We start from the raw sequence: 12,564 nt of genomic DNA, 5'->3' as shown, positions 1-12,564 counted from the left end.
ATGCAAGTTCATTTAAAAAAATATTTTATTTCATATGAAATGACAAATAACAATTTCGTTTATTATTTAAACATAAATAAATATTACACTTTTGACACATAATTCTTGAATATGCATCTACGCAATACTTGCACCTTTGTTTAATTGTTACGGGCTTTGGGAAATGACCTACTTGGTCATATCTTATATCCGATATGGGGACAATATTTATGGCTTTTCTTCTCTTTACAACTATACTGGAAGGTCTTCCAGTCTTCTTGTTATTAACATTTCCTGCTAGCATCAGCCCTTTTGCTATTTGAGATTTAAATACCAATAATGTCATAAATTTGATATTATTTGCTTTCGTATGGCGTCTATAAAGGAGCCATGCATTTATTACACAAGAATCCAATAAATGGATAACCATTCGCATATATATCTTTTCCATTTAATATCTATCCTATATAACTCCACCAGCATATCGTGAAGATCTACTCCACCCATTCCCTCATTATAGTTTTTAATTATAACAGGTATTTCTACATTTATAAAGGTTTTGTCCGATACAGATCATCGTTTAATTTTGGTCATAGGTAAAACACCTATAAAATTAGATATTGTAATAACAGCTTTGTTGTCCTGCCATTTGCAGATAATAAAACCGTTTTCACTTTTATAATCTACAGCGCCTCTTCCTTCCTTTTAAAGCCTTATCGTTTTCAAGTGCGCATCATGATAATCGATTAGACCTTACCGTACCAGACACTAAATATCCCTTTTTTTTAAGAATTATAAATAATTGGTATGAGGAGAAAAAATTATCCATATATAATTCATGGTTTTTATTTGATGGTATTATTTCAGACAGGCGAAGTACGGTATCTCCACTGATACCTAAATATGATATTATAGTATTAGTAGACTTTCCCTGGTATATTTCAAAATCATACTCCATAAGATCCAGACAGGCAAACGCCTAAAAAAATTTCCAAATAAAATTGTTAAGCAAAACTATGAACAATTTTATCCCCCATTTATGGGGCTTCGATTTAATGTATTGCCTTAATTTAGAGCGCCCCTTGAAAGGAATTATGAATTCGTCTACAGCTAACTAATCTCTACAAGTTGAATTTTTTTGAAATTTTTTAGCTGGCATATGAAAGGCTGAATTTTGAATAATTTGTCGTAACCTTTATCTTCTTTATTTACCATATTTTTGTTATTATTAATATGGAAAAATTTTCGGATCAATAGAAAACAATTGCGGGACATAGTTTCTGATACTTAATAGATGTCTCAACCCACCAATACTGTCGTATCGAAGGCATCTTAATTAAGCTAGTACAAATGTATTCCAATAAATTTTTCAATTTCATTGCTATAAGTATTTATAGATTTTCCACAACATTGGAAGGAATAAATATTTGTCTCTGATACAAAATTGCTGATCATTTGGTTGTCCAAAAATTTACGAAAATAGGTTAGAGGAGTTGGTTCATGAATTTCCACCACAGGAGCAAATTCTGTATTCATGTTTCCAATGTCTTCTTAGACCAAAGAGGGTTATCTTTTATTTTAGTTATAGTAGTATCTTCGATTATATCCTCCAATTCAAGACCTAGTTCATTTTTAATATAAGATGAGGTTGGCAAATCATCTCCCAGCAAACTATAAAAATTGTCTTCTTCATCTGTGATCTCTATATTAGCTTCATAAATATCACCCTTGGGGATAAGTGTAGTCATATCTAAATGCAGTGATTAAAAAGTATCTCATATTATTACATGTTATATATGTAAAATATTTATTAGGACCTCTCCCTATATCCAAGAAAACTATTAGACATTAAATAATCATTACAGTTAACTATTATCAAAATATAATGTGATTACCCCCCCCCCTCCCCACTTCCGTTTTAACCCTAAATCTCCCATTTATTGATAAAAAATTATTTTAATGCATAAGATATGACCATTGATGCCAAATGGCATTATGCTTAAATTCCAGCACCTAAGATGATAATTTTTATATAAAAATATTAATATATATATATTAATAATAAAATTATTACTTATATTTTTAAAAGTTTTGATAACCGAAAATATGAATTAAAATTTTGGCGCGAACATGGTAAGAAAAAATTGATTTTTTAAAACTATAATTGGCTATAACATATGAAAAAAAAGAGTTGGTGATAAAATACGAAAGAGCAAATATTAAAAATATGATTTCAAAAGTTATCAGTGGCCATTTTTAATGCATATAAATTACTATTGAAAAATTACGATTCCAAAAGTTATCCATGATATAAATTAGAAGTAGTTCTGAAGTTCAGGGCAAAATTGGCTGAAATTTTTAGGATAAATAAACACTCTATACATATGAATACATTTCCGGTTAAATAGGGTTTTAAAATTTTTAATCGCCCTCTCTAAAGGATTTACGGATTCCGAAACCCATACGACTTACATATATCATTATATGGATCAAATTCAAACCTCCAAAGAAGAAAATTTCTCAAGATCCAACCTTTATTTATGAGTTGGCTTGAAATAAGTTACAATGTTGTATTTTTTTGAGGAATTTGCTTATCTTAGCATACATAATTGCTAAAAAGGATGATTCAGATTTCATCTATATTCGTAAAATTTTTACAAAGGAGAAAAGCGAGAATTAGGAAGTCATTAAGAGCTTAACCCTCTTGGAATATAAATAATTATCTTAATAATCATATTAATTTAAACAAATTATCTACAAATATATCAAAAGATTAATAAGGGAAAACCAGGAACCCGAGCCATTAAGCATAACAGCTACGGTCCAATTGAACTCCGGCGTCTATTATAAAGGTTCATTCCGGTTTGGATTATGATTAATTTTTTATTTTTATATTAATCATGACAGAAGCTTACAATTCCCCCCCCCCTCTTACCCCAAAGGGGTGGCTTAATAAATAAATAGGATAGGGGTAAGTTTAAATAATAAATTCTTTTTTTTTATTAAAATAATGTGATAATTACAGTTTTTCTGGGGTTAGAACGTAATTTGACAATTTTTATTTTATTGTAAAAAATGAGCCTAATTTATATTTTGTCAATTAAATTAGGGCCAACAATTCCTCCAAAACATAATGATTGGTAATTTTACTGTTTTTTTATTATGATCATCTTATGTCCTTTTAAATTTGTATATAATAAAGAGTAGAAGTTTGAAAGAACGGGGGTTGTTTAAGATGTTCTGCACTCTTCGAGTTAATGGTCTTGCCCGTAACTTACTATAGACGCTCAGAACCTGATGAGGATTTACTAATATCCTCCAAAACAGAATGATTGGTAATTTTACGTTTGTTTTTTGATTATGATCATCTTATGTCTATTTAAATTTGTATATAATAAAGAGTAGAAGTTTGAAAGAACGGGGGTTGTTTAAGATGTTCTGCACTCGTCGAGTTATGGTCTTGCCCGTAACTTACTATAGACACTCAGAACCTGATGAGATGAGAATTTACTGATATCAGTTTAAATTATATACATATATAAATTAACAGGTGTTCCCAGAGTAACAGCTTTTAATGCAGATATATGAGACATAAATAACAAATTTTGACCAGAATATATCAAACCCATTTTTACAAGCTAAAACAAAACAACTTCTTTATTATCCATTTATTTAAGAAAAATAGGGGTAGTAATATCGTATATATCGAACATTTCATCTTCCATCTCAAAATGGGATAAATTGTCAACGTGGCAGGACAGTTCGGCCGTTTTTTTTAAATTTTTAACATTGTCTCCGATTGAAAATGAGCCGATGTCAGCATTCGTATAATTGTCAACAAATTTAGCGGAGTTCAATGGGTCAACGTAACCAAAATTTTTATCGTTTAGATGCTGGGAAACGAGCAATTCAAAATTGAGGGATTCTTCGCTATCTTCAAATCCATAGGAGTCGGGAATATTTTTATCGTTAACAGGATGGACGCAATTATGTATATTGTTGGATACTTCATTGCTAGAAGTATCGTTGAATTTGAAGGCGTTAAATTTATTCTTTATCCTTTCTTGAAAGTTTTTATTATTTATGGACGATTTAGAATCTTCAATATCTTTCAGAAGATTATTGGCTCGATTGCCAGTACTCTCGTTCTTTGGGTAGGGATCAGATATATTCGAAAGATCTATCGCTTTGGCGTCGCTGCTAAGGAGATTACCACATTCTACTATATCGAAATCATTTCCAATATTCTCATCATACGTGATTAAATTTGTAGTACCTAGAATTGCACAATTTTGGCTCGGTAAGTCATAATCCCTATTTTTACCGAAAACAATACCCGGTGGATTAGGGAGTGCGGTAACGGAATCTAGTGGGGAAAAATCATCGAAATCGATATCGTTTTCCACTATATTTTGAGTTCGGTCACAAAATGCTTCATCGTTTTGGACATTGTTTAGGCGCAAGTGTCCCCTAGAATTCGCTAGTGCCAACATATTATGGAACGTGACGATTAAATAGAGTTCCCTGGATTTGAACGGACGGAATAGACTTAACTGTTTATTGTTTTTTTAAAAAAAGTCGAATATTATTAATATAATAAATTCAATAAAAATATATAGACTAGAGGTTTACAAAAAGTCAAAGTCTTATCGGGCCTAAGACCGAATTTTAAAATAATTATAATTCAATATCAAAACTGTCGCGTTTGGAAGTTTTAGTATAAATAATAGTTAGATAAATATATTCAATATAAATCTAATAATACCTTTTAAAGATATCACTTCTAAGGATCTGACTTTATTATTTCCAAATACAAATCCAAAATGAAAATCGAATGAATAACATGTTGTTGTTTGTGCTCGTGGGACATCTCCGTAAAATATGATCCCCTCCACAAAACCAGCAAGACATTCTTCTTCGAGATCCCCACTCCCGTTCTCTTCTACGATTGTACGACCTGCCTGTGGGTCTATCTACCGTCATCTCTCCATACCTGATCTGGGCCTCCTCTCTGGCGGCTCCTATCCATCTTCTCGATTCGGCTGATCCATCAACCATCCTAATCTCGATCTTCAAAATAAAGTTTCCCACTCGCACGTACGACGACATCTATCACGGACTTAAGCTAAAAATATACTATATTTATCATTTATTCATCTCCTATAATTCAACTGCTTCCTAATTCTCAATACTCATAATCATTCTCGTATTACCTAAGCCTCTCTCATTCTTTTTTATCAAATTGTTCATACTTTCAGCTGCTCTATTCTACTAGTGTACTTCGTCACATTCTGATTATCATCATTCTCGCAGACTTGTTAAAAGGAACAATTCAATTATGCCTATCAGCATTCTCCACATTCTGATTCTCATAATTCTCGCAGACTTGTTAAAAAAACAAATCAATTATGTCTATCAGCATTCTCAACATTCTGATTCTCATAACTCTCGCAGACTTGTTAAAGAACAAATCAATTATGTCTATCAGCATTCTCAACATCTCAGCAATTTAATCGATTCACAACGCCATTTATTACTAACCTAGACACCTAGGTCTTAATTGCTTAATATGCCTCGAAACTACTCCTATTCTTTCTTCAATTTCTACTTCTGCCTTCTTTCTTCCTATATTCTTCTTCACTATGTATCGAGTCTGACGACGAAAGTTGCATTGAATAGGGTAAAAGACTTCGTAAGTAAATATGGGTTAATGAAGACCTTAGTATCAGATGGTGGTCCAGCATTTATAGGCAGAGATTTTGACAAATTTTGTGATAGATGGAAGATTGAGCATTTATTAGCACCACCACATTACCCGAGAAGTTATGGACAAGCGGAGAGAATGGTAGCTCTAGTTAAGAGATGGTTAAAAAAGGAAAAATATGGAGAAGGAAAATGGTGGTTATTACTATTAACGTACAACAATACCAAGAGAAGCAAAGGTTACTCACCAGCAGAGATATTTTTAGGTAGAAAAACTAGAACAGAATTAGATTTTCTGAAAGAAAGAATAGAACAGAAAGAAGTTATAATTAATGACAGATTTAAGATCGGAAGCCTAGTTTGGAGAATACTTTTTGATGGCCCAGTTAAATGGGGGAAAGGTATAGTGAAAGAATATAGGAAGAAAGAAGGTAGAAGTATAAATTGAAGGAAGAATAGGAGTAGTTTCGAGGCATATTAAGCAATTAAGACCTAGGTGTCTAGGTTAGTAATAAATGGCGTTGTGAATCGATTAAATTGCTGAGATGTTGAGAATGCTGATAGACATAATTGATTTGTTCTTTAACAAGTCTGCGAGAGTTATGAGAATCAGAATGTTGAGAATGCTGATAGACATAATTGATTTGTTTTTTTAACAAGTCTGCGAGAATTATGAGAATCAGAATGTGGAGAATGCTGATAGGCATAATTGAATTGTTCCTTTTAACAAGTCTGCGAGAATGATGATAATCAGAATGTTGACGAAGTACACTAGTAGAATAGAGCGGCTGAAAGTATGAACAATTTGATAAAAAAGAATGAGAGAGGCTTAGGTAATACGAGAATGATTATGAGTATTGAGAATTAGGAAGCAGTTGAATTAATGGAGATGAATAAATGATAAATATAGTATATTTTTAGCTTAAGTCCGTGATAGATGTCGTCGTACGTGCGAGTGGGAAACTTTATTTTGAAGATCGAGATTAGGATGGTTGGTGGATCAGCCGAATCGATAAGATGGATAGATTCCGCCAGAGATGAGGCCCAGATCAGGTATGGAGAGATGACGGTAGATAGACCCACAGACAGGTCGTACAATCGTAGAAGAGAACGGGAGTGGGGATCTCGAAGAAGAATGTCTTGCTGGTTTTGTGGAGGGGATCATATTTTACGGAGATGTCCCACGATTAGCACAAACAACAACATGTTAGCGGTACAGGAGGAAGAACCTATGGTAGGACAAGGGAGCAGTAGAGATTAGATGAAGGAGTGGTAGAATCAAGTAGAAGTGCGAAGGTGTTAAAGTTATTAAAAAAATGTATTTTTTTATGATATGATTTGAATATTTAAATGAGAGATGAATATTAAAGTTATCCTTAATGAACTTGAATGTACGCAGAATATTATTGTTTATTTTAAATTTTGCATAAACAATTTTTTTTTTGAATATAAAAACCCATTATTCTTAACGAACTTAAATGTACGAATAATACTATAGATTATTGTAATTTTGCATATAAAATGTTTTTTTTTGCATATCCACTTTTTTATATATAAACTCGTAATTTTTATAAATCTATTCATTCGATTTTCATTTTGGATTTGTATTTGGAAATAATAAAGTCAGATCCTTAGAAGTGATATCTTTAAAAGGTATTATTAGATTTATATTGAATATATTTATCTAACTATTATTTATACTAAAACTTCCAAACACGACATTGGGTCTAGGCTTCATTAAGGGGAGAGGGGTGATAGAATTTGATATATTTATATAATTTATTATAGATATTTTTGCTACGTATTATAAATTTAAGATTTAGTATAATTTACGCCATTTATTAAAGGCAGAATTAGTTTAGAGGAGATAAATGTAGACATTAGGATAAAGTTGGTATATTTATATATTTTATTAGTATATTTGAATTAGATAGTTTATTTTGGAGAATAAATTATAAAAGGTGATAAAATATTTCAGAAGTTATTTAAATAGATTATTTTAGGTAGAAGTAGATTAGATGTGATTACCTGAAACCTTAAGATAAAGTCGATATCTCAGCAAAGGCAGACTGTCGTAGAAGACCCGGAAGTCTAAAAGATAGATACGATTACAAGAATTAGAGGCAACAACCAATCGATTACAAGAGAAAGTAGAAAACAAGCGAATTGATAAAAAGATGGTCAAGACGTTATGCTGCAATCGTTAATCGCGGACCAATAATAGCCAATTATTACCGAGACTTTAGTCTAAGATACGGAAATCGACAATCATAGGAACAAGAATTCGTGAAAACCATCGTTTATCGCAGACCAATCAATTGTTTATCGAGATAAAGAGCTAATCGTGGATTACAAGAGAATGATAGAAAACAAGCTACGATAAATTTTGAAAAAGAAACTGGATGTCATCGATAATCGTTCATCAAGCGTGGATCGTGGAAAACAGGCGTTTATCAAGTTCGTCAGTCGCCTACAGAGATAAAAAGCTGATCGTTTCCCAGGGTGACAAGCGACAGAAGATAGAACTCAAAAATTTCAAGCGATGATTGGATACAAAAGGTCGTTCGAAACCAAGAATACTAGACAAGAGGCAGCCTTCGTTAGAACTTAGAAGACAGCAAAGATTAAGAAGAATAGATATGGTGTATATACGAGGTCAGTAAAGTCGAAATCGAAAGAAGATTGATTATTCGCAGAATGTTGGGTCTAATTTAAGTGGGGAGGTGTTGTAATATGTAAATTAGTTAAATTTGTACTTTTTTAATTTGCATAAAGAATTCTTTTGGATTTACTATTATAACGCGTGATAAAAATATTATATTTGAGTAGTTATGAATATTAGTGATAAAGAAGATTGAAAAAAGTATAAAAAGGCCAATTTTTACCATACAGAAACATCTTTTATAATTATTAACTTTTTTGTATTTTATTTTTTAATTTTATTTTTTATTAATCTTTTTTATTATTTTTACTTTTATAATTTTGTTAATTTGATAATGTTATAATTTGGATAAAGAGATAAATTGATTTCATGATTTCGTGATTCCTAATTATTATTAATTTCTTTTTTATATATATATTTCTTTTATATTTAGGTTTGATTCACAATGAAAAATCTCCTCATTGTGACAAAAACGAAATTATACATGTCAGTCATTCCAATTAGGTCTTATTATTTTTTCCTTTCTTAAAATAAAATAAATCTAATATTTTAACTTCAAAATAAAAATCTTTTAGGATTTTGATAAATGAAGTGTTTTAATAAAACTTTGCCTAAAATTCCAAATCTTTATTGTAAATAATCTTTGTTGGTAGATCTTTTGGGTAATTTTATGTCAATCACCCTGATTCGGACCATCATTTTAAAAATGGATGAAATTGGTTAGAGTGTTAAATATGTATATTTTATAAAATCCTAATTTTAACGCCATAGGTCAAATACATATCGAGTTTCCCCTTTAAGGAATCTCAAAATAAATTATATATCATTTTGTCCCTCAAAATTTTACCTAAGAATTCAAAAATATTTTCAATGTTATTGTATTTAAAAAATATTTTGAAGTGTGTCCCATTTAAAACGATGGAATTCACGAAATGTCTTTATTACTAATATATTAAAATTTTTAAGTATTAACGGAAAAAATAAGAAATTTAATTTTATTTAGTTTTTTATAATTTTAGCAATACAAAAATCTATTACAAAGGGTAATTGAAGGATGGAACTTATCAAATATGTTTATTAATTTTTAGGAATAATTAAATCAATTAAAGAGGGCGCTAATAACGATAATTACAGTGAAAAAAAGTCGGCTACCGCTATTTGCCAAAAGGTACCGCACTACCGCTACTTTGACCCATTAATTATAAAAAAATTTTATAAAAATATTAATTATTTCCCCATTTTCAAACAATTAAAATTTTCAAAAATTCAATTTTCTTCTGGCGAAACTTACACTTCATTTATATTCTCATCTAAATGTGCTTAGCATGAATAAATTACCTCGTTATCCATTTCTTCGACAATTTTAAAATTTTATACTATTTGATTCGGGCTTATAAATTAAATATAAATTTCAAAATTAAATAATAAATTTTAAAAAGTAGCGGGCTAGCTATAGCCACCAAAGAAGATAAAGCGGTAAACTTTAACAACACAAGATAATTACACTTTTATTGGGGTGTAAAAAATATTCTTAAAATTATAGAAAAACTAAATACAATTTAAATTCGTATTTTCTTCTCCGTTAATTTTTTTTTTCTCTTTAGCTTTCACCTTTTCTGGTGGTAAGCTCCTTCAACATCTCTCTCCACTTTATGTTATTAATACAATCTCTTTTATCTAATTTATACTTCTTTATATTGGCTCTAACTTTATGGCCCCATTGAAGTTTTGGCCTTCCTCTTTTACGTTTGCCCATCACTTCCAAACTCTTAACTTTATTTCCTATGTAGTTCATAGGCCTTCTCATTGTGTGCCCATACCACCTAAGTCTATTTACCATTAACTTAGTCTTAATGGGCACTACATTTAAACTACTTAGTATTCTTGTACTGCACACTTTACGTTAATATTTTTACTTAAATATTTTGATAATAAACAAATTTAATGAGTTTTATCGTTTCAAATCAGGTCCCTTTAGAAACATTTTTTTTTGCACCGAAAATACGACACTGAAGATATTTTTAAAATTATTTTGGTATTTTCTAAAGGAGAATTTTGATGACTACAAAATGATACATAATTTTTTATTTGACCAAAAATATTTGAGTAATTTGAGATTTGTTAAAAGAGGAAAAGGCTCTCATCGAATTTTGAAGATCCATATTCAGGATTTATTTAAGCTAGAGCTTAAAATGTAATTTGTATAAAATATACAATTTAATTAACCCTCATGTCAAATTTAATCTATTTTAAAAACACGTTATTTCAGTAGATTTGTCATGGAAATACCTTTTAATGAGATTTTTATGCATAAAAAATCTTACATTTGATGAAATCACAAATTTAAAATCAGAGTTGTTAAAAGATATTTTTTAAATGGATCTAGATACAGATACATTGTCTAAAATAATATCTAGATACCAATATTTTATTCAAAAATCTATCTAGATACAGATACCACATTTTTATATCTAGATACTTGTATCTAGATCCTTTAACAACTATGTTTAAAATAAATGAGTTTGATATTAATAAACATCGATCTTCAAAAAATTTTATGCACAAAATTTTAAGGAAGATTTTCTTTAAACTTATTTGGTGCATGATTTTATCTTGAGCAGAAGAAAAATATATAATTTACATGAGCAGGCAATGTAAAAATAAATTTAATTTACTAAGAATTTAATGTATAATAAATTACTCATAGCTCCAAAATAAATTTAGGTTATAAATTATTTTTATCATTTGTTGAGGGATGTAATAAATTTTTTTTTTAAATGGGTCACTTTTGGTAAAATAATTTAAAAAATTTAAGTCTGAGTTTGTAAAATAAGTTCTGAAGCAGACTTTGAATCTACATTTTAAACTTTATCTTATTTATTTTTAATTAAAAGTAAAATATAATAATTTGTAATCCATTGATATACAAAATAATATTACTTCAAACCTGATACAATAAAAAGGAGCTCCCTTTATCAATATACTTGCCAAATTGAATTATTGCATCTCTGTTGATAATTGCTTTGATTTTACCTTATTTAACATATAAAATTTGAATTTTTTTAGAGATAGGCAAAATCTTAAATCAAAATTTTGAACCTGTGCAATCACATAGCTCTACCAAATATGAATGATAGTCTTTAACTATAATATTGCTACAGTAACAACTTATTAGTGGTATTTTTGTAGGTGCTACCTAGTTATATATTATGGTTAATTTTTATATAAAAAATTTTGCACTTGCTTAAGAATGCATTCAATTTTATAGATTGGGCCATATTTTAATATTAAATTTTGCAATGGGGTGTTCACAACAGAATTTAAATTATTCTCCAAAGTTTGCCATGATTTATGATTATCAAGTTTATTGTATAAATCTACATTTATCAATTTCTATGTATATAATTTTTATAAGTTTATAATGAGTATGACCTTTTTAGGAAAATTTTGAGAGAAAACTGAATTTAATAATTTTTGAGTTGATTTATCTTCAAAATCTGGCTCCTCCTACAAATACATATTAATTGCAATAATGAAAATGATTACATCAGGTAAAAGGCCCACAGGCCCTGGGATAATTTTTTTTGTTGAATTTTGATTTAAAATTGTTGATTGACAACTATTAAAATCCCTACTATGGCTTGGTTGTTCAAAATCATTACATTGCTTATTATTTTTATCAGCTGTATATAGTCAAGGCAATATTTAAAATTTAATGAATAAAATAGTTTCAAAACCTATAATACTCGACTTTATTTTTTTGTTGTGTGGTTGCCATTTAAAATCATCTATTTCAATATTTAGCTCATCTCCGCAAAGCTTATTCCAATCCATATGTTGGGATAGATAATAATTTATCGTCTGCTACAGAATTGAATATGTTGAATACCTAGAAAATCCAGCAGAATAACCTTCAAACTTCTTAATAATCAAAAATATTTTGATTTTAAGCCATTTCTAAACATTAATAAGAATCTCTTGTGAAATATCTATATATAATTTTATGAATATTCAAATATATCTTCGGGCAATATTTCTAAACTTGAGAATATCAATGATTAATGAGATTTTTGTCATGACTCATGAATATATATAATTCAGAACTAAGTTATTTATTAATTAATTTAAATAATTATTTTAATTTTTATCTATTATAAAACTTGACAATTTATCCTAGGGCAGTGCAGTGAAACAAAACTATATGTATTTTTCTAACCAAG

The 12,564-nt window shown here is 29.4% G+C and overlaps 1 protein-coding gene across 1 annotated transcript; it reads right to left on the bottom strand.

The window, feature by feature from the left end:
- Positions 1-3,594: 3,594 nt before the first annotated feature.
- On the bottom strand, positions 3,595-12,169 carry LOC135926356 (uncharacterized). The gene is made up of 7 exons (XM_065462202.1): positions 12,082-12,169; positions 11,891-12,027; positions 11,777-11,851; positions 11,585-11,737; positions 11,444-11,540; positions 11,292-11,377; positions 3,595-4,532 (listed from the first exon to the last, which is right to left on the bottom strand). Exon 7 carries the CDS (start codon positions 4,470-4,472, stop codon positions 3,648-3,650), a length of 825 nt encoding a protein of 274 aa, XP_065318274.1. The 5' UTR covers positions 4,473-4,532; positions 11,292-11,377; positions 11,444-11,540; positions 11,585-11,737; positions 11,777-11,851; positions 11,891-12,027; positions 12,082-12,169; the 3' UTR covers positions 3,595-3,647.
- Between the last annotated feature and the right edge of the window lie 395 nt (positions 12,170-12,564).

This window comes from Gordionus sp. m RMFG-2023, chromosome 3 (genome assembly GCF_954871325.1).
Source record: "Gordionus sp. m RMFG-2023 chromosome 3, tfGorSpeb1-WG-v2, whole genome shotgun sequence".
Taxonomy (NCBI): domain Eukaryota; kingdom Metazoa; phylum Nematomorpha; class Gordioida; order Chordodea; family Parachordodidae; genus Gordionus; species Gordionus sp. m RMFG-2023.
This window is presented reverse-complemented; position numbering and strand designations above follow the sequence as displayed.

Excerpts from the sequence above, each read along its gene's own strand:
- LOC135926356 (XM_065462202.1), bottom strand. The coding sequence starts at position 4,472 with ATGTTGGCACTAGCGAATTCTAGGGGACACTTGCGCCTAAACAATGTC.